The sequence below is a fragment of the Bos mutus genome, chromosome 23, assembly GCF_027580195.1.
Source record: "Bos mutus isolate GX-2022 chromosome 23, NWIPB_WYAK_1.1, whole genome shotgun sequence".
NCBI classification, from domain to species: Eukaryota; Metazoa; Chordata; class Mammalia; order Artiodactyla; family Bovidae; genus Bos; species Bos mutus.
Genome location: NC_091639.1, coordinates 34,329,015 through 34,348,172, shown reverse-complemented (window position 1 = coordinate 34,348,172; position 19,158 = coordinate 34,329,015). Strand labels below are relative to the sequence as shown.

General features: G+C 55.0%; 2 protein-coding genes across 3 annotated transcripts in view; both read right to left on the bottom strand.

Moving 5' to 3' along the window:
- The window catches only part of TFEB (transcription factor EB), a 48,512-nt gene extending 43,978 nt beyond the window's left edge, over positions 1 to 4,534 (bottom strand). For both annotated transcript variants that reach the window (XM_070361341.1, XM_070361340.1), the window contains exon 1: positions 4,276 to 4,534. The gene's annotated coding sequence lies outside the window, so the exon portion shown is untranslated. The remainder of the gene's footprint in view (positions 1 to 4,275) is intronic.
- A 1,332-nt stretch (positions 4,535 to 5,866) lies between these two features.
- PGC (progastricsin) lies at positions 5,867 to 16,055 on the bottom strand. The gene is made up of 9 exons (XM_005896448.2): positions 15,955 to 16,055; positions 12,904 to 13,054; positions 12,304 to 12,421; positions 11,199 to 11,317; positions 10,144 to 10,343; positions 8,476 to 8,598; positions 7,843 to 7,990; positions 6,689 to 6,787; positions 5,867 to 6,022 (listed from the first exon to the last, which is right to left on the bottom strand). The coding sequence occupies exons 1-9, from the start codon at positions 16,014 to 16,016 to the stop codon at positions 5,867 to 5,869; spliced, it is 1,176 nt and encodes a 391-aa protein (XP_005896510.1). The 5' UTR covers positions 16,017 to 16,055.
- Positions 16,056 to 19,158: the final 3,103 nt, after the last annotated feature.

The window sequence follows — 19,158 nt, the reverse complement described above, 5'->3', positions numbered from 1 at the left end:
AAAGCTCTACGGGGTGGACTTGGGCTGCCCCCCCACCTCCCCCACACTCACACTCCACCCTTTCTGAAGGGTCTCCTGTCTGGGTGCTTTGGCCAAAGATGAATAGAAGGCTCACGCTGGAGGGGACCCCACCGGTGATGGAGGCTCACAGATATGGAAACGGAAGCTAAGGGAGACAGGGACTGGCCCAGCCATATGGCCTGTCTACACAGGGTCTCCTGGGTTCTTCTCAGGACTTTTGCTGCCGTCCGGCTCTCATCTAAGTACTTTCCCGGCTTTTTCTCCTCATCTGATTAAACAAGTGCCTACTGAGGGCTGCACTGTAAGGGCATGTTTGAGGTAGCCAAGGAGACCCAGGAAGCCTTGTCTGAACCCATCTCCTCCCCCAGCCAGGTAGGAGAGTACTCGCTGGGGGCCCTTCAGTCACCTGGGTCAGCAGCTCAGAAGAGCAGTCAGGAGACATGTGTGCCCTGGAGAAGGGGCTTCAGCAAGTCCCATCACTGCTCAGAGCAGGAGACCCCAATGGGGAAAAGAAGGTTCCTGTCACACCACGTCCCAGCCTTTTAAGGGAGAATTCCTGGGAACCCTGAAGTGGTCTTCTGCAGGGACTGAGAACATGGATTTTGGACTCAGCTGGGCCTGGGTTAGAATCCCTACTACTTCCAGGCTGCGTGACTTCAGGCAACCTGCTTAACTTCTCTGAATCAGTATAATGAAAATAATAATTTCTACCTCATTCTGAAGAGTAAATACACAATAAATGTTGGCAACTATAAAGTTATGACCAACCTAGACAGCATATTCAAAAACAGAGACATTACTTTGCCAACAAAGATTCGTCTAGTCAAAGCTATGGTTTTTCCTGTGGTCATGTATGGATGTGAGAGTTGGACTGTGAAGAAGACTGAGCGCCAAAGAATTGATGCTTTTGAACTGTGGTGTTGGAGAAGACTCTTGAGAGTCCCTTGGACTGCAAGGAGATCTAACCAGTCCATTCTGAAGGAGATCAGCCCTGGGATTTCTTTAGAAGGAATGATGCTAAAGCTGAAACTCCAGTACTTTGGCCACCTCATGCGAAGAGTTGACTCATTGGAAAAGACTCTGATACTGGGAGGGATTGGGGGCAAGATGAGAAGGGGACGACAGAGGATGAGATGGCTGGATGGCATCACTGACTCGATGGACGTGAGTCTGGGTGAACTCCGGGAGTTGGTGATGGACAGGGAGGCCTGGCGTGCTGCGATTCATGGGGTCGCAAAGAGTCAGACACGACTGAGTGACTGATCTGATCTGATAGTTTATGACTAAGTTTTATTACAATACTGCTCTATTATAGCATAAAGAGAGTAGATGCATATTCTATTAATATTATTTTTACATGCTCATAGACATGCGTGTACACAATTCATCTACATACATGTATCTAGATGCCCACGATCTCATAACCACACACACAAACTCCCATCAATCACACACACCCCACACTGAGATACAGAGCAGCATCTGGACTCACCATGCGCCAGGCACCTGACTCCCCACAGCTGCCTGTGAAGTGTGTGCATTTTTACCTCTCTTTTCAGACGTGGATACATACATCATATGCAAAAACACCCACTGCGTCCTGGGATGTGGACACTGCTGGCAGCTCTGGGAAGAGGCCAACCCAGTTTCCACGGTCATCTCCACGGCAGCCCCAAGCTGGGCCCCAAGTGCTGACTGCCCTCCATCCCTAGGACAAAGGCCCAACCTGGCTTGCATGCCAGCTGCGGTTGGGGAAACCCCAGTTGCCGGCAGAAACCAAGTCGACTTTGAAAAGGAAGAGACAGAAGCCAGGGGGTGGCTAGGCCACTCCCTGTGGGGGCAGGTGCTAAGTAACTCTATAAACTCTGGCTAATGATGCAATTACAGCCATAAACAGAGCCCCAGGAGGGATGGGGCCAGAAGCCAGACCCTCAAAGGGCAGCCAGGCTTGAGGGGTGGGAAGCTCCTCCCACCTGCTTTCCAGCTGAGCTGCAGGAGGGAGGCCTCACTGGCTGTGGGGTGAGCGCTGGGGACCCCCATCATCCCTGAGCACTGGATGGGCTCCTGCATGCCCTGGCCCACCCTCCTACCCACCTCCGACTGTGAGTTACCAGGCCATCAGCCCTCAGAAGCCCAGGGGCTCTCTCGGGATTGAGTGCTCACCTGAGGAGATGTCGCCAACCATTGCACCCTTTCCACAGAGCACAGAATCAGGAAACCTGGGCTCCCATTTGGCTGCACCTCAGAGAGCTGAGCTGAGGGCAAAATAGCACTGCAGCTGTAACAGGCCTCGTAAACTGTAAGCAACGTTGGCTGCGCTCCCAGACAAGCAGAGCACAGAGTCACCCTAAACAGCTCTTCGTTTCCATTGCCTGGTTTCCGACTCTTCTGCCTAAGCCAGGAGGTAGGCAGAATGCAGGAGTCGGTGTGAACTGCTATTTTTCCCCGTGGCTGGGGAAACTGAGACAAGATCCAGGCACACCTCAGACTACCAGGTAGGGCTTCCGAGGCAGCCAGCCCTTCCCCCGCCTGCCTCTCTGGCCTGCCTGTAACTCTTGTCGGCTGTCTCTCCCAGACTTGTGATCTCCCTGAAGGCAGGGCCTGAGGGCCCGTCTCTCAGGCTGGGCATAGAGAAGGCCTCAGAGGGAGCAAGTCTACGAACCAAGAACTGCGTTCTGCTCTGAAGACACCCACACCGACCAGTCCCCCACCGTCCCCTCCACCCCCAGTTGCCCAAGAGTGCCAGGTCTTGGGCGGGTGGAATCTCAGCCATCAGGGTTGCGAACCCACATCCCCGAGGCGTCACTGGGGACCTACACCAGTCTTGTCCCATTCCCAGCTCAACTAAGTACCCCCACCCCACTCAAGGGTTAACTATCACTATCACAAGGATTAACTATCACTTCTCCGGAGAACGCTAAGCCAAAGCGCTCGAGTTTGGTCCAGGAACTGTTCGCGCATAACCACCCCCAGAACACACGCGCGTGAGGTCGACGGCAGGGGTGGGCGCGGCTTCGGAGAAGGACTCAGCGGTGAGGGGTTGGCCCGACGAGGAGGGGGTGGCGGAGCCCAGGGCGGACGAGCCCCGCCCCGGGCGCCCTCCCTCCACCCCCAACCCCCGCCTCCCTCCCTCCCCCAGCGATCCGGGCCGGGGAGCGCCGGGCGGCTGCGGCGCGAACCTGCTCGCGCAACCCTGAGCAGCTCTGGGCAGCCGTGCGTGAAGCCCGAACTCCGGGCGGGAGGGAGCCGAGGGGCGGGGAGCCGAGCTGGCATCAGCCCGCTCCCTTCGAGAAGGCGAGCGCACTCGCCGCTTCGGCCGAATAGCTGATCGGGGTACCGGGGGCGGGCGGGGACGGCGGAGAAGAAGTGCTGACTTGGGGGTGGGACAGCCTGGGGTTGGGAGGTGCAGACTCAAGGAATCGGGGGAAGGGGGCGTGTTTTCCGGGATTCGGGGCCGGGAAGGAGGGGGGATACTCTGGGGCGGGTAGATGGCTGGGAGACGCAGGGAAGGCAGGAATGGTGTGCTCTGGGGTTGGGGTTCCCTAACGTCGTGGAATAATGCAAGGGGGAGAAAAAGACTGCTCTCTGGCACATCGGGGGACCGGGTTGGAGCGGCTTCTTCAAGAGACGGAGGGGGAGGAAGGGGCGGGAAGGGAGGGAAGGATGGTACTTCCACCCGCCCCCCCGCCCCCGGGGCGTGGCGCCGCTCCGGCCCGCCCACTCCCCGGGACCATCCAGGCAGGGCCTGGCCCCGCCGGACTCGGCCCCCGCACACTCCCCTACCTTCGGCACCCTCCCCCGTGCCACCCGCCGCCCCAGCCGCGTCCGGTGGAGAAGAAGCGGGCGCAGGGCCCACACGCCCTCAAAACTTCTTGCAAGTTCACTCCCACGCCTCCCGCCCCTTCGACTTCCAGCTCCCGGGCCGGGAAGGCCCATGCCTGCCACGGCCCCTCCCGCCTGGTTACATAAGGTCGCGGAGAAGCCGCCCCCCGGCCCGGGCCCGAAGGGAGGGGCTGGAGGGGCTCCCAGGCTCCGCGGGCAGCGCCGCCCCAGCCATGCGCCGGACGAGCCGGGCCGGCTAGACGGACGGCGGGGTTGGGTGGCAGTGCGGCGCACACGGTCTAGCTCCCCTTTCCAGTCGACACCCCCACCCAGCCACCCACCTGTCTCGCGGACCCACGGGATCGGAGCAGCGGAGCCTGGGTCGGGAGTTCAGGGCCCTCCGCGCACCCCTTGCCCCCCGGTCCCGCTCACCTAGCTATGAAGGTCAATCCGTCCGCCGCCCGCGCCCCGCGACTCCGGCAACTTGTCCCAAGTTCAGGTGTCGGGCCCGAGAGCTGCGCCGGCCGCCCCCTCCCGGGCTCCTCCGGCTCCGCGCCACCGGGGAGGCCCGCCCCCGTCCGCCCTGCCCTCTGCCGTCGGCGCCGCCGCCGCTCCCTACGTCCAGCCCGCGGCCGCCGCCTCCGCTGTCACCGAGCCCCGCGCCCGGCGCCGGGGCTCCTGCTGTCACTCGGCACTCACTTCCCGCCGCGCCCGGCAGAGGGCAGCACCCTACCCCCGCGGCCCCGCCCCTCCCGGCTCCGCCCCTCCCCGCCCTACCGCCCGTCTGCCTGCTGCAGAGCCCGCTGGGAAACGTAGTCCGCCCTGCTGGGCGACGGCTCTGCTAGGCACGTCGGGATTTGTAGTCCCACCCTGCTGGCTCAGGCCTGTGCTGAGACTTGGCGTTTAATTTGGAAACTTTGATCCACTTGGTTTCTACCCCTTTTGCAAGTTTTCTCTTTCAGAAAGTAATGTCACGAACCACAGATCATCACAATATGCCCTGTGGCCTATTTGACCCCAGTGAGAGGCGTGCAGTGCTCTGGCTTTCCTGGAGTCTAGGAAAGAGGTAGGGTCCCAGATGGTGTGTTGTTGCCATAGAAACCCCTCTGTGTCAACCCTCATCCTCCTGGTTTGGAATGGGGTACCAGACCTGGGTCTTGAGCATAAGGAACAAGGTTGATCAGCATGGTGAAGGAAATATGACTATAAAATGGAGCCCACCTCCTCTCCCATCATGAGTTCTCCATTTATCTAGGTGGGGGCCCTCCCCACCTAGACCTCATTACCTGGAGCTTGCAGGTACACCACCACCATGTTGCTGAACAGAGAAACTTCCTGACCTTTTCATGTCACCCTCCCGTGATGCACGTCACAAGATGCTCTGGTGGCATCACGTGATGTCTCCCTAAAGGACCCACATCTGTTACAATGCTCATTGTCCTCCAGCCTTCTTCTGAAAGCTCCTAGGGCAAACTTGATCACAGATAAGGAGGAAGAAGCCTAGATTTAAGACACATGGGACCCCTAGTCACACTGCTAGTGATATGTGTGGGGTAACTCTGGTGGTAGTTTGGTAAATTAGGTCAGCAGAGCATTTTGGATTGTCCCTTACAAAGGCATGCCGTGCCTGCATGCCACTACCCCTGTCTTCCCTGTCCAGAGAGAAGCTGTGAAGAGACTCCAAACTTTGAGGGGTACATGGCCCACCCCAAGCCTACCTCATGCCCTATTTCTCTTAGAAACTCAGTGACCCACGACGAACCTCCTAGAAACTCAGGGACAACATGGTCCAATAGAGACAAAGTTGCCTCTGATTCTTATTGTCCCGTTCCCTGAGCCTCACAGGCTGCGACCGCCCTCTAAAAACAACAGGATGGCCAACGTGGAGAAGAGCTGTTTATTATTAGAGAAAGTCCAGAGTCCAGAGAAGGGAGGCTAAATGCAGAGAGGAAGTGCAGAGAGAACCCCCTGTAGGGTGGAGTGTCCAGAGGGAGAAGGAAGCCCGGGAGTCCAGGCACTGAGTCTAGACGGCCGTGGCAAAGCCCACCCTGTTGTTGCCCAGGTCATAGACGGAATAGTATGACCTGAGAAAGACGTCCCCAAGGATCCACAGGGGCTGGCCATTCTGGGAGGGTACGTAGGTGACCTCCACCCCCAGGATGCAGTAGCTGTCGTCATTCTGCACAACACACAAGGGCAACACTCATTCATCAGCTCACAGGTGGACCGGGCACTGCTCAGCCCAGAGCCCCAGGCCAGCAGCACAGATACAGAAAAGGATGAGCCAGAGTTTCTACCCTTGAGGCCTCACAGGCCAACTGTGGCTGAGGGCAGGTTGCAAGGGCCCTCCCTCTGCAGGATCTCCTCAACTCCTGGTAGTAAAGCCTTGGAGCCAGATCAACTTAGGTTCAAACCTTAGCTTCACCCTTACTATGTAGCTTTAGGCCAATGAGTTAACCTCTTGGAACCTCCAAGTTTTTACTTGTAAAATAAAAATTCATATCTCCCTCATTAAATGTTATGACGAGTCATCAGGAAAATGTAGACAAAGTGCTTCACTTGGTGGCTGACTCTTGTAAGTGCTCAACAGAGAGCCAGTGCCTCTCCCCCTTAATTAATTAATAACAATTATTATTAATAGATGATTGCTCTGCTCTTTCACAGCCTGGTTCCAGAGAAGGGGGTTTAAAATCCATGAGAGGGGAAGAGAAATCAATGCTTCAAGGAGATGGCACAGTTAAGGGGACCCAGTGTTTCTGGCTCCTCACAGCTTCCTCCCACCCCTCACCCACCTCCATCCCTGACCTTCTGCCCACTGGTTCAGCCTGCAGGAACCAGGACTTACATTGAGGATGTAGGAGGCGGGTGGCAGAGGGAACTGCACACCATTGATGACGAAGGTGAGGGTGGGCAGGTTCTGGATGTTGTTACAGTCCACAGGAAACTGCAGAGAGGAACAGCGCCCGGGTTGCCTCATCTCCCCGCTAAGAGGACCTGCCAGCCCCATCACTGCAGCCCCTGGGGTCCTGGGCCCGAGCCCCAAGTCTGCTCTTGGACTGGAGGCTGCAACACCAATACTGCTGGTGTAACCCATGAGGACTCGAGTACAGAACCTCCAAGTTGTAGAAGCTGCTGTACAGAGGGTGGGTTGTGGGGAGACCTGAGTCATGTTTCTCAAAACATGCCTCTTTCTTGAATTTCCCCCATGAAAGTTTAAATCTACACCTCTTCCCTGCAAGTGTCCTTTTAAAATAGGTCTGATGCACTACTCTGTGTAAAATAGATGGCTGATGGGAAGCTACTGTATAGCACAAGGTGTTCAGCTGGGTGCTCTGTGGTGACTAGAGGGGTGGAATGGCAGTGGCCGGGTGGGAGGTCAAAGAGGGAGGGGATGGATATATGCATGCCTCTAACTGATTCTCTTTGTTGGACAGCTTTACACAGCATTGTAAAGCAATTATACCCCAATAAAAATTAAAATAATACATAAATAAAGTACACAGGTGTGTAGAAAATATATCTCATCAGCCCACCAAAGTTAGTGAGAATACCTTAATTATGCAAACCCTTTGGTAGGTTCAGGAGGCGGTAAGGATGGGGCAGGGCCCTGCCCCATCCACCTCCCAAGGTGGAGGTGAAGGAGCTCTGGATTCAAGAGTTATTCCTTGTCGCTCTAGGGCTTGGTCCCACATTCTAGTTATTTAGCTCTTACTGCAAAGCCCAACAGGTGTTTAAACTGTTTCCTCTAAGAGGTTGAAGCTCAGAGGAAATTCTGCCTATTAGTGACCTCCCATACCAGCACAGGCATCTGGTCCCCCTGAATCAGCCTTCGGCCCCCAGCCAGCCCCCACCCCAGTCATCCCAGGGCCCCCACCTCCAGTGCCAGGAGACAGCGAGAAGCACAGAGGCCAAAAATCAGGCTATTCCTGTGCTCCCAGGAAAAACCATAAATGCCCCCTGGCCTCTCCCCGGGAAAGGGCACGCCTCCGCCGCATGCACCTGTCCATACTGGTCCTCCTGGGCTCCCGTGGCCTGCAGAAGGGCACTCAGGAACTGCTGGGGCACCGTGAGCAGAGATGTGCCGGTGTCCACAATGGCCTGGCAGCCTGTGGAGCACCAGCCCGTGGCCTGGTCACCAATGAGGAACCTAAATGGTGAGAAGATGGGCAGTCTCAGCACCTCCCAGCTCAGGGCAGCTAGGGGCTGGGCCGCAGCCACCGAATCAAGGTACGCCTCAGGAAGATAAAGATTCTACAGAGGTCAATCCAACCCACCCCCCAGCCTCATAACAGTCTGTCCAAGTCCACCTGAATGGCCATGTATTCTGTTTCTAAAAAGTTCCACAGATAGTTCTAGAAAGACTGATGGCCAGGGCTATTGATTCGTTGTAAATACTTAGAGTAAATTAGTCCCTCCCCCCACACACCCCAGTTTCTAATCTCTAAGCCCTAGGGTTGGATGACAGGGCCTGAAATGTCTGGGATTCCAGACCCTGCCTCTTCCTGTGTTGTCCCCATCACACCCACCTTCTCCAGGCCAACCAGGGTCTTGAAACCCCAAGACCTGGATGTGTGTGTGCAACATCCTGCCCGAATGAAGTGCCCACACCCCTGGGGCCCACCGCAGACTCACTCCTCAAAGCCAATCTGCCAGTACAGCTCCTGAGTGACGGGGGCCCAGTAGATCTGCCCTGTGTACAGGCAGCTGTCCACACCCCCAAAGATGACTGCTCCCCCGTCCTGAGAGCCCTGTTGGCTGCAGAATGTAAAGTGAAAGGTGAGTCAGGAAGTGGCTGTGGGAAAGGCAAGAAAATAGAAGTCCTGCCCTGGCTCCAGACTGGGGCTCCCTGAGGCAGGGCTGTGTCTCCCCTCAGACTGGGGCTCCCTGAGGCAGGGCTGTGTCTCCCCTCAGACTGGGGCTCCCTGAGGCAGGGCTGTGTCTCCCCTCAGACTGGGGCTCCCTGAGGCAGGGCTGTGTCTCCCCTCAGACTGGGAACCCCTGAGGCAGGCCTGTGTCTCCCCTCAGACTGGGAACCCCTGAGGGCAGGGCTGTGTCCCCTCAGACTGGGGCTCCCTAAGGGCAGATGTTGTGTCCCCCACCTCTGACCAAGGCTGGGAATTCCCAGTGCCTCCAGCTCTCAAATGAGGCCGCTCCACCAAGCGCTTCCTCTGGGAAAGCCTCTGGTCATCTGGCCTGCAGCCCTGTCCCACCTCTCTCCTCTGCCTTTCACTTCATGCTGGTGGTGGAGCGTGTCAGCAGGAGCCTGACCGGGGCCCAGTTTGTTTTTTGCTGGAATTGGAGGGAGGAGGGGCCCAGGGGGAGTGGAGGGCACGACCTCCCTGTTAGACAGTAGACGAGCAGGAGTGTAGCACTGGGCAGCGATCCTCCGGGCTAAACTCAAGAGTACTTGTAAACAGAGGTCAGCAACCTTAGTAACAGGATAATATTGTTGAAAGTCGGGTTCAAATGACTAAGCCCCAGAGAGTAGATGTTGATTATCTCTAGAAGGTGGTTGTCTAATTCTAGAGAGGAAAGTCCCCTCCAGGCCACCCACCCCTTCCCACCGCTTGGCTCCAGGGCCCATCCACGTAAATAACCACTTTTGCTTGTGTTTGTGGTAAGAACAACAATTTGTTTGAGTTCATGGTGGACTGAGGCCAGAAGACCTGGCTAGAACAATAGATCAAAGGAGATGAAGAATAGATTATTACACAAAAGAGGTGTCCAGGTAGAAAACATTTGGTCAGAAGGAAGTGAACTCACTGCAGCTCTGGGCAGGCAGTTAGCCCTAGAGGTAGGAGAAAAGTGAAAGTGTTAGCTGCTCAGTCATGTCTGACTCACAGCGACCCCGTGGACTGTAGCCCACCAGGCTCCTCTGTCCATGGAATTCTCCAGGCAAGAATACTCGAGTGGGTTGCCATTCCCTTCTCCAAGGGATCTTACCCACCCAGGGATTGAACCCCGGTCTCCCTCATTGCAGGCAGATTCTTCACCATCTGAGCCACCAGGGAAGTCCCATAGGGGTAGGAGAAGCTGCAACAATGCTCCAGGCAGAGTTCTGCCGGAGGAAGGGGAGATTCTGTCTTGGCCAAGAAAAGCAAAGAAGAGACCGAGTGAGCTGGGGACAGATGCGGGGATGGGGAGCGCGGGAAAGGAAGACTCAGAAGCCCAGGAGGAAAGGTCCTGCCAAATGCCTGCTGGGAATGCCTGCCTCCAAACTCCAAAGTGTTTGAACCTCAGCTGTCCAGGCCTGTGGAAGCTAGTGGGCTGGGAGCCAGGGACTGCCAGGTAGTTCCTTACCTGCTGAGGTAGAAGCTGAAGACGGGGCTGGTGAGGGCACCCTCCTGCAGCATGCCCTGAAGGACGGTGGTGGCCCCATCCACGGACAGGGAGGGGTAGGCCATGCCCATGATGCCATCAAACTTCGCATAGAGGAAATTGGTACCCGGCTCAGTCTTACTCAAGCCGAACTCCTGGTTGGGGACCTTGATGCCTTGGACCTGGAGGGGATGCAGAGGATGGGAAGTGATGAATGTAACTCCACACACCCCGCTCTGGATCCCCCTCCTGAGACCCATCTGTCTGTTCTTCATCCCTCCCTCACTTCTGCCACCTCGCTTCTTGACAGGTTTGCGAAAGCCACTTTCTCTTCCAAGGAGCCACCCTCACCTGCTGCAGCCCCGCCCATCCCAACCTGCTTCTCCCCAAGGCTTTAAGCTTCTTAAGGAAAAGGAGCAGGTCATCCCAGTCACTCTGTGTCCTCGCGACTGGCACGTGGTGGCCCACAGTGAGGGGTCGATGAGTGAATGGATGAGCCTTTTCTGGTTTTTTTGGCTGCACCTCACAGCATGCAGGATCTTAGTTCCCTGACCAGGGATCAGGCCCCTGCATTGGAAGCTCAGTGTCTTAACCACTGGACCACCAAGGCCGTTCCTCGATGAGTCTCTAGTGTTATGATTTTCTGGCCTGTATGGTAGAGTATGGGCTTCCCTGGTGCCTCAGTGGTAAAGAATCCGCCTGCCAATGCAGGAGGCATGGATTCAATCCCTGGGTCAGGAAGACTCCCTAGAGAAGGAAATGGCAACCCACTCCGGTATTTTTGCCTGAGAAATCCCATGGACAGAGGAGCCTGGTGGGCTATACAGTCCATGGGGTTGCAAAAGAATCAGACACAACTGAGCAACTCAACAACAAACAATGGCAGAACACTGGGTGTTTCCCATGTATTTCAAAGGCCTCCGTCTAAGTCTCCCCATCAGACTCAGAACTATGAGGTTAGAATCGAGTTCACAGCCCCAAATTACCTTGCCTATATCCTAGGAAGAGGTGAGGGCTCAGCCGGCAGCATCACTCACCGTCAGAGTATCATAGCCTAAGATGCCAGTGAGGCTGCCGCTGCCATACTGCAGGGAGAAGGTCTGCTCATTGGTGGAGTAGGTGGAGGATAGGCTGTGGTTGAAGCGGGTGTGGCTGGCTGCACGGAAGGGAAAATTCGGGGAAGTCATGCTGGCCCCCTCTAAGGTCTGCAAGGCTGCCCACTTGTCTCCCAGCCTGTACTCACATCCTATAGCCTCAGCACACACACACACACACACACACACCCTCCACCTACAGGCCAAGGAGTCAGATGGTAGCCAACTGACATTCCTGGCATCAGAAGACCCTTAAGAACTGGGCAGCCTTGACCCCAAAGCACCCACCCCCCCAACCTAACATAATCACAGAATCGTCAGATGCCCTAGGATGATGACCTCCCTAGGACTATAGTGTGGGCAAGTTGTATAGTATCTATCTCCATCTTCCTGGCCCCCAGCAGATCTCCTGATACACGGCAAGTGTCGAGAAATTACTCATCAGATGAAGGAGTGAATGGACCTCCAGGGTATTCCCTGAAACTTCCCTCACCCCAGGGGAGAAGCTGGCCATACCAGGATCCTGAGACAGCCTAGGATGGGGCCAGTGAGGGACCTTCTGGACTAGAGGTGTCAAGACCCAAACCCCAAGGCTTTGGCAGGGGCCAGGCCCGCCCTAGGAAGTGTGCATCTCCAAAGACAGTGACAGGAGGAGGACCACGTCTATGTCCTTCTCCCGGGTCCTTGGGAGAGTTCAGTGAGAACTTAGTAAATCGTGGTGGGGGAGTAGCATAGAAAGAGTGTTGTAGAGTGGAGCGGGCCAGAATGGCATTGCCCAGAGTGAACAGAACGAGGTGGAGTGAGCTGGGCTAGGCTGGAGTAGGTGAAGGAATATGTCCTGGTAATCAGAGAGGGGCCACCCAGGCTCATGGCCAGTTCCTTCCCTCTGGGTGGGACATGTGCCGTGTGACACTGGACAAATCCCTGGACCTTTCCAGGACTGGAGCTCCCTGCTCACCCCACCTCCCCGCCCCCCAGCAATCTTTACGAAAGTGCAGCCTTTCCCCAACAGGTGTCAATGCCCTCCCTTCCGCAGCCCAGCACTCACTGCAGGCCTGGCTCTGGCAGTAGACAGAGGGCACCCACAGGTTGGAGGAGCCGGTATCAAAAAGGACCAAGAAGTTCTGTGGTGGTGTCCCAATGCTGATCTCGCCAAAGTAAGCAGCCTGGGTGGGGAGGAAGGGACATGGGGCAGGCTCTTAGCTCTGGGTGGGGGTCGGGGGGTGGGTCCTGCTTGTGGTGGGAGCACTGGAGCCAGTCACTCTAGTGTTCTTCCCATCAGGCCCAGCCTTCTCCATGGCCAGAGCAGCAGAGTGGCCAGCCCCACAGCCCACACCACAAGCAGGGGCTCGAGCCTGCCCTCCACACTTGCCCAGAACCACACTTGCCCAGAGGGCCCTCAGTCTGAGCCCGCCTGGGGCAGCAGCAAAAGTCTGCGTGGACTCAGCTGCCAGGTCATCAGGGGTCCCTCCGTGCTTTCTCAGGCAATGAAGTCTCCGGGCTGGCAGGCAGGTCTGAGAGACAGGGGCAGCCTCCAGGGGGTGAGTGGGAGGGTGCAGAGAGGGAGAGTGCAGCTCACAGCCCAGGCCTGGCCCTCAGCCTTTGGCAGCAGGAGGAGGGGGAGCCCCAGGGGAGGGTCAAGACTCACGTCCATGTAGTCCATGGGCTCGGTGGCCACAATGAAGTCACCAAAGCGGTACTTCTGGGCCGGGTCATGCTTGTAGGTCCTCAGGAAGTCCTCCAGGAGGCCCTTCTCCTTCATGATCTCACGGATGGACTTAAATTTCTTCAAGGGGATTCTGCAGAAGGGCTGGGGTCAGGGCAGGGACTCCCTCTTTCCTACTGCGCCTCTAATATCCCAATCTCTCTCTCCATCCCTAACTGCCTCAGGCTCCCCGTCGCTCTGTCCCCGGGGTCCGTCGCTTGTATGTGTCTGTCTCCCTCTTTCTCCATTTCTGTCTCGATCTCTGGCTCTCTCTGGCTCTTTCTCCCTCTGCCTCTCTTTTTCTCTTGGAAAACTCTTCTCAGGACTTGCTCCAAGATTCAGAAGACAGCTACCTTCACCCAGGCCTGCCCCGACCTCATCCCATGGGTTGTCATCCCACCCTGGTCCTCCACTCTCACATACCCCATAAACTCTTTCCCAGGAAGGGGAGAGGAACTTTAGACATTACTCTTTGGAGGATTTGTGCGGTTGGTTGGTTTGTTTTGACTGTGTTTGCTGGATCTTTGTTCCCTGACCAGGAATTGAACCCACGCTCTGGCAGTGAAAGCGCAGAGCCCTTAACCAGTGGACCACAAAGGAATTCCCAGTTTGTGCATTTTTAAAAAAAGGTTTCAGAGGGACCTCCTTGGTGGTTCAGTGGTTAAGACTCTGCACTCTCAATGCAGAGGGCACGGGTTCAATCTCTGAGAAACTAAGATCCCACATGCTGCACAACACAGAAAAATAATAAATTAAAAAGCAATACATAATTCAAAAAATAAAAAGGCTTCAGAGATGGCAAAGTTAACCCCAAAGGGAGTCCCCCGGATTGGTGGCCCTCAGGCAACTGGCACTGGCTGGATGTGACAGAGCACGGGCCCCAGGGAGCAGCACTAGACTGGGGACTCAGAAGACAGGGTCCTAGTTCTGCTGCTCCGGGTCTGGCCTGGGTCAGTCATGCTCCTCACAGGAGGCAGGGACCATGCGGAGGTTGGCTGGACTGGTCCAGAGCCCAGATCAGCCTCTGGAACTGGATCTCCTGAATTATGGGTTTCTGCCCGTGTCTTCCAAGACCTGCCTGCCTCCATTGCCCAGGGATCTCTGCCAGTGTCCCTAGGCCTTGCTCCAGGCTTCTGGATTCCTGCTTCCTTTCCCATCTCTTCCCCATTCCCTTAAGACCCTGCATTCTCCAGAAATTCTCTGCTAAACCCCTTCACCTTGAGATATGAAGGCTATGATTGCTTCACACCAACACGACTCCAGAATTTGCATACTCAAAGAAGTTTCTGAGAGAAGCCAACTTTCCACCAAATAAAATGCCCTTTTAATGGTGCAATCGCAGGCAATGAGGCAGGCTGGGCGCCCTTTTGATGTCCTGTGAACCTGGCCGCCTTATCCCCTTTCCCCTGGCACCTCAGCGTATAGAGATTACATGACTGGTGTTTCTGCTTAGATGATTTGGCATCTGTCAAATAAATTGGGGGCCCTTAAGGAAACTTCTAGCAAACATCTCCCTATCTAGAAATAATTGTACCAGCCTTTCAAGGTCTTTTTTTTAGGCAGAAGTTGCCCCTACTCTCTCTGTTTCTGGTCTATGCTTTATCATCAGTGTGGGAACGGATGGTGCTTCTCCCTCCGACTGGAAGCTTCCTGAAGGCAGAGGCCATATCTCTTCCCATCCTGAGATCTGTCCAGTACCGACTCAGGGAGCCTTCCCTGCCTCAGAGCAGAAGCAGGTCAGCCAGAGAGCTTCCGTGTCCCTTCCAACACGTGAGGACAGCAGAACGATGGACGGTATGTATATGAACTAGGAAGCAGATTCTCAACCAGACACCAAATCTACTGGCACCTTGATCTTGGACTTCCCAGCCTCCAAAACTTTGAGAAAAAAATTACTGTTATTTATAAGTCATCCAGTCTATAGTAGTTTTGGGGGTTTTTTTTTACTTGTTATTTTCTATTGGGGTATAGCTGATTAGGGCTTCGTGGGTAGCTCAACTGGTAAAGAATCTGCCTGCAATGCAAGAGATCCTGGTTCAGTTCCTGGGTGGGGAAGTTCCCTTGGAGAAGGGATAGGCTACCGAATCCAGTATTCTTGGGCTTCCCTGGTGACTCAGACGGTAAAGAATTCACCTGCAATATGGGAAGTCAGTTCAGTCGCTCAGTTGTGTCCGACTCTTTGTGACCCAATGAACTGCAGCACGCCAGGCCCCCCCGTCCATCACCAACTCCCAGAGTCCACCCAAACCCATGTCCATTGAGTCAGTGATGCCATCCAACCATCTCATGCTCTGTCGTCCCCTTCTCCTCCTGCCCTCAATCCTTCCCAGCATCAGGGTCTTTTCCAATGAGTCAGCTCTTCGCATCAGGTGGCCAAAGTATTGGAGTTTCAGTCTTAACATCAGTCCTTCCAGTGAATACCCAGGACTGATCTCCTTTAGGATGGACTGGTTGGATCTCCTTGCAATATGGGAAACCTGGGTTCAATTTCTGGGTTAGGAAGATCCCCTGGAGGAGGGCATAGCAACCCACTCCAGTATTCTTGCCTGGAGAGTCTCATGGACAGAGGAGCCTGGCAGGCTGCGGTCCATTGGATCGCAAAGAGTTGGACATGGCTGAGCAGCTAAGCACAACACAGCACATAGCTGATTAACAATTTGTGAGAGTCTCAGGTAGACAGCAAAGGGACTCAGCCAGGCATGTGCATGTATCCATTCTCTCCCAAACTTCCCTCCCATCCAGGTTGACACATAATATTGAGCAGAGTTCCCTGTGCTATAAGGTAGGTCCCTGTTGGTTATCCATTTTAAATGTAGCAGAGTGTACACATAGATCCCAAACTCTTTAACTATCTCTTTCCCCAGTTCTTCCCTCCTGGCAACCATAAGTTTGTTCTCTAAGTCTGTGAATCTGTATCTGTTTTGTAAATAAGTTTATTTTTTAAAAAAAAAAGCTGCCAGGGCTCCTATCCCAGCATTCAGGCCCCAGACTCACTTGACCAATGCCGCTGCCTCCAAGGCCTGGAGGCAGACCAAGGCCAGTACCATCCACTTCATGATGCTGATTTCCAGCTGGCTGCAGCAGAGGCAACTCTGAGTTGTGCTGTTGCAGTGGAGTGAAAGCCTGAACAGTCCTTCCTGCTTTATACCTCTGGGACCCAGCCCAGTCCCTGCCTCCCTGCCCTGGACAAGCATGATCTCAACCCTGGGTGTACGCTGGGCTCCCCGTATCAGTCGTCTCTGTGTGTTTTCCTTTGTGAGGGTGGCATCAAAGGGCTTTTCATCCTATTGACTTTTGAGAACAAGCAGTGGAGGCCAGGAGGTGTGAGCGATGAGATCAAACTTGCAGAAAGATGGAGTGGCAAAATGACTTCTTTGCCCAGGAACCAGAGGTGTGAGCTGGGCATTTTGGGGTGAGGGCCAGAGGAGGGCAGAATGAAGGCTGTAGGGTCTATAGGCAGGTCTACAGAGAAGTCCGTAATTCCAAAACTTTGGAACAAAAAAAATCTTTGTTGTGGGGCTGTCGTGGGCATTGTAGGATGTTGAGCAGCACCCTTGGCCTCTACTCACTAGATGCCAGTAGCAGTCCCCCAGTTGTGACAACCAACAGTGTCTGCAGGCACAGCCCAGCTTCCCTTTCGGGAGCCAAATAGTTGAGTGTCACTGGTCTGGAGGTGATACACTCAAAGATTCTGCCTTGAGTCAGGGTTCAAGTACTCCCAAGCCCTTGAGGGATGCAGTTATGGTGTCTGGGGGATGATGGGGTCAGTAGCTAGGATAAAGGTAATGATGATGGTGGTTAGTGTGGTGCTGATGGTGGTGATGATGGCGGCGTTATTAGCATGGATGCAGGCGATGGAGCTGGGTCGCCAGTGACTGAAGTCAGAGCTCCCGGGGGTAGCTTTAGAGGACTTCCTGGTCAAACGGGGCATTTGGGGAAATTCTCACCATAGTTCAGCAAGCGCTCAGGACACCCACCTGTAAGCCACACGGGCTTCTGGCTGTGCAGACACTGGTCTGCCCCAGCAGGAAGCCTGGGCAGGGGCCTGGGAACAGGGGGACGTCCCAGGCCCTGCTTCTGTTCTTCGTTGTCTCTCTTCTTCTGTCCCGTTGCAACTCTGCCCGTGTCTTTAGTTCTCCTAAAACACCTGTGACCCCCATTACCCTCTTCCCCAGCCCTCGTCTGTCCTCCTTCCTGCTCTGAGCCTGATCTCCCATGTCCTCTTCTGTCCCTCATCTCCAGGTCCTGCCGGCTTCCCGGCAACAAGCTTCTCACTGCCTGAGGTGACCTAGAGCTGGCCTGGTGCCCACCAACCTGGCACTAGAGAACTCTCCATTTTAGGGTGAGTGGAAAAAGTCCCCACCCTGTACCCCCTCTGCCACTTCATACCCCTCACTCAATGCTCCAAACAGATTGTCAGGCCCTTGAGTCCCAGGAGGGAGGCCAAAACCAGGCCTGCCAAACACCGATAAAATCCAGCCCGTGGGGACTTTCCACTCTGGCCACTGCCACCCACTGCCCTGCCAGAGCCCTGGAGTCTCCCCTGGCCCTGGATGGAGGAGGGGTGGAAGGGCTCTAGAGGTCTGCCCAGGCTTGGCAGAGAGAAGGAGGTCCCTGCCTGACTGTGTCTCAAGGCCAGGTCAGCTCCCATTCCTGCCCACAGTCTCCAGGGACACGCTGGAGTCTGGGGTGGAAGGCAAGGTAAGCAGGCAGTGCCTTCCCCGGGGTCCGGTTTGGGAGAGCAGACAAAGGAAAGTCATAGGAGGCACTTCCCTGGCAGTCCAGTGGTTAAAATTCTGAGCTTCCACTGAAGGGAAATGGGTTTAATCCCTGGTCAGGGAAGTTCTGAATGAATGTATAGCCACCAGGACGCAAAAATGCAGGGCTGACTATGATAATGAGGCATGGAACTTACTCTCAATTATCAGAATTACATGTTTTTGAATTTTATTTATTTATTTTTATTTTTGGCTGAGCTGGTCTTCGTTGCAGCCTGGACTTTTCTCTAGTTTCAGCAAATGGGGGCTACTCTCTAATTGTGCTGCACAGGCTTCTCACTGCAGTGTCTTCTCTTGCTGCAGAGCATGGGCTCCCGGCACACAGGCTCGGTAGCTATGACCTCTGGGCTCTAGAGCACAGGCTCAGTTACTCCGAGGCATGTGGGATCTTCCTGGATCAGGGATTGAACCTGTGTCTCTTGCATTGGCAGGCGGATTCTTTACCACTGAGCCATCAGGAAGCCCAGAATTAAAATTTTTTTTTCAGAATTAAATATTTTTTAAAAAAGGAAATTATAGAATCCTTAGAGTCTTGCCACATCCTGTGAATATAGCAGAATCCATGGGGTGCCCTAAGTCTTGTGAGGCCAACCATACTCCCCAGTATGGGCCTTCTGGGACCCTTTCCTTATCTGGTGGATCTCAAGGAGTCTGATGACTGTGGGCTAACAACTGTCCCCAAACCCTGATCACCCCACATCCCTTCTGAGTATCCCTGGCCTAGGGATGTGTATCCCTGGCCCGACTGCATGGAGCTGGGGCATCTATTTGGTTGCCGGACCCTGGGGCTCTGCTGCCTCAGCCTGCCCAACCTGACCTGACAAAGCTCAGTCAGTCCCCTCAGTGTCCCCATATGTCCTGAGTCCTTGTCTGCTCTGGCTGTCCCCCACCATCCAGCTCCCCATTCCTGGGAAGCCCATTTCTTTTCCTTCTACATGTCCAAGTTCTGCCCATTCTTCAGGACAGCTCCTCCTAGAGCCAGGGATGTGCAGAGTTGGAGGACCCCTTAGAAGTCATCCAGGCTGCCCCCCTCCAAGAACAGGAGCCCCGGGAAGCCTGACCCACTGGCTCCCCACCAACTTTATCTTCTACTCCTAAATGCTGCCCCTCAGCGGGTGTCCTCTCTTTGGTGCCCAATGGCACACCGTCTAAGATTGGTCTCCAGTTGTCTCCTGGGGTATGTTTCCTCCCTCCATAGATCAGAAACTCCTAAAAAGTGGAGGCTGTGGCTTCCACCTCCCTGTGCTTGGCCCAGAGCTCAGGAAATCCCAAACAGTGGATGGAGCCCGTGGGGTAGTTCTCAGTGGGGTTTGGTTTTATCTCCCACACCTCGCTATCCCAGTGTTCTGATTTCTACCCCATATTCCAAAGGGATCATATCAAAATACAGGGCCTGGGGTCCTCTTATAGTGATCGTCTC

Bases quoted from the DNA above. Each gene is read 5' to 3' on its own strand.
- PGC (XM_005896448.2), bottom strand. From the start codon at position 16,016: ATGAAGTGGATGGTACTGGCCTTGGTCTGCCTCCAGGCCTTGGAGGCA. The intron at 11,318-12,303 runs GTGAGTGCTGGG...CCTTCCGTGCAG, and splicing joins CTGCCAGAGCCAGGCCTGCA to CCAGCCACACCCGCTTCAAC. The intron at 7,991-8,475 runs GTGAGTCTGCGG...CTCACCATTTAG, and splicing joins TGGCAGATTGGCTTTGAGGA to GTTCCTCATTGGTGACCAGG.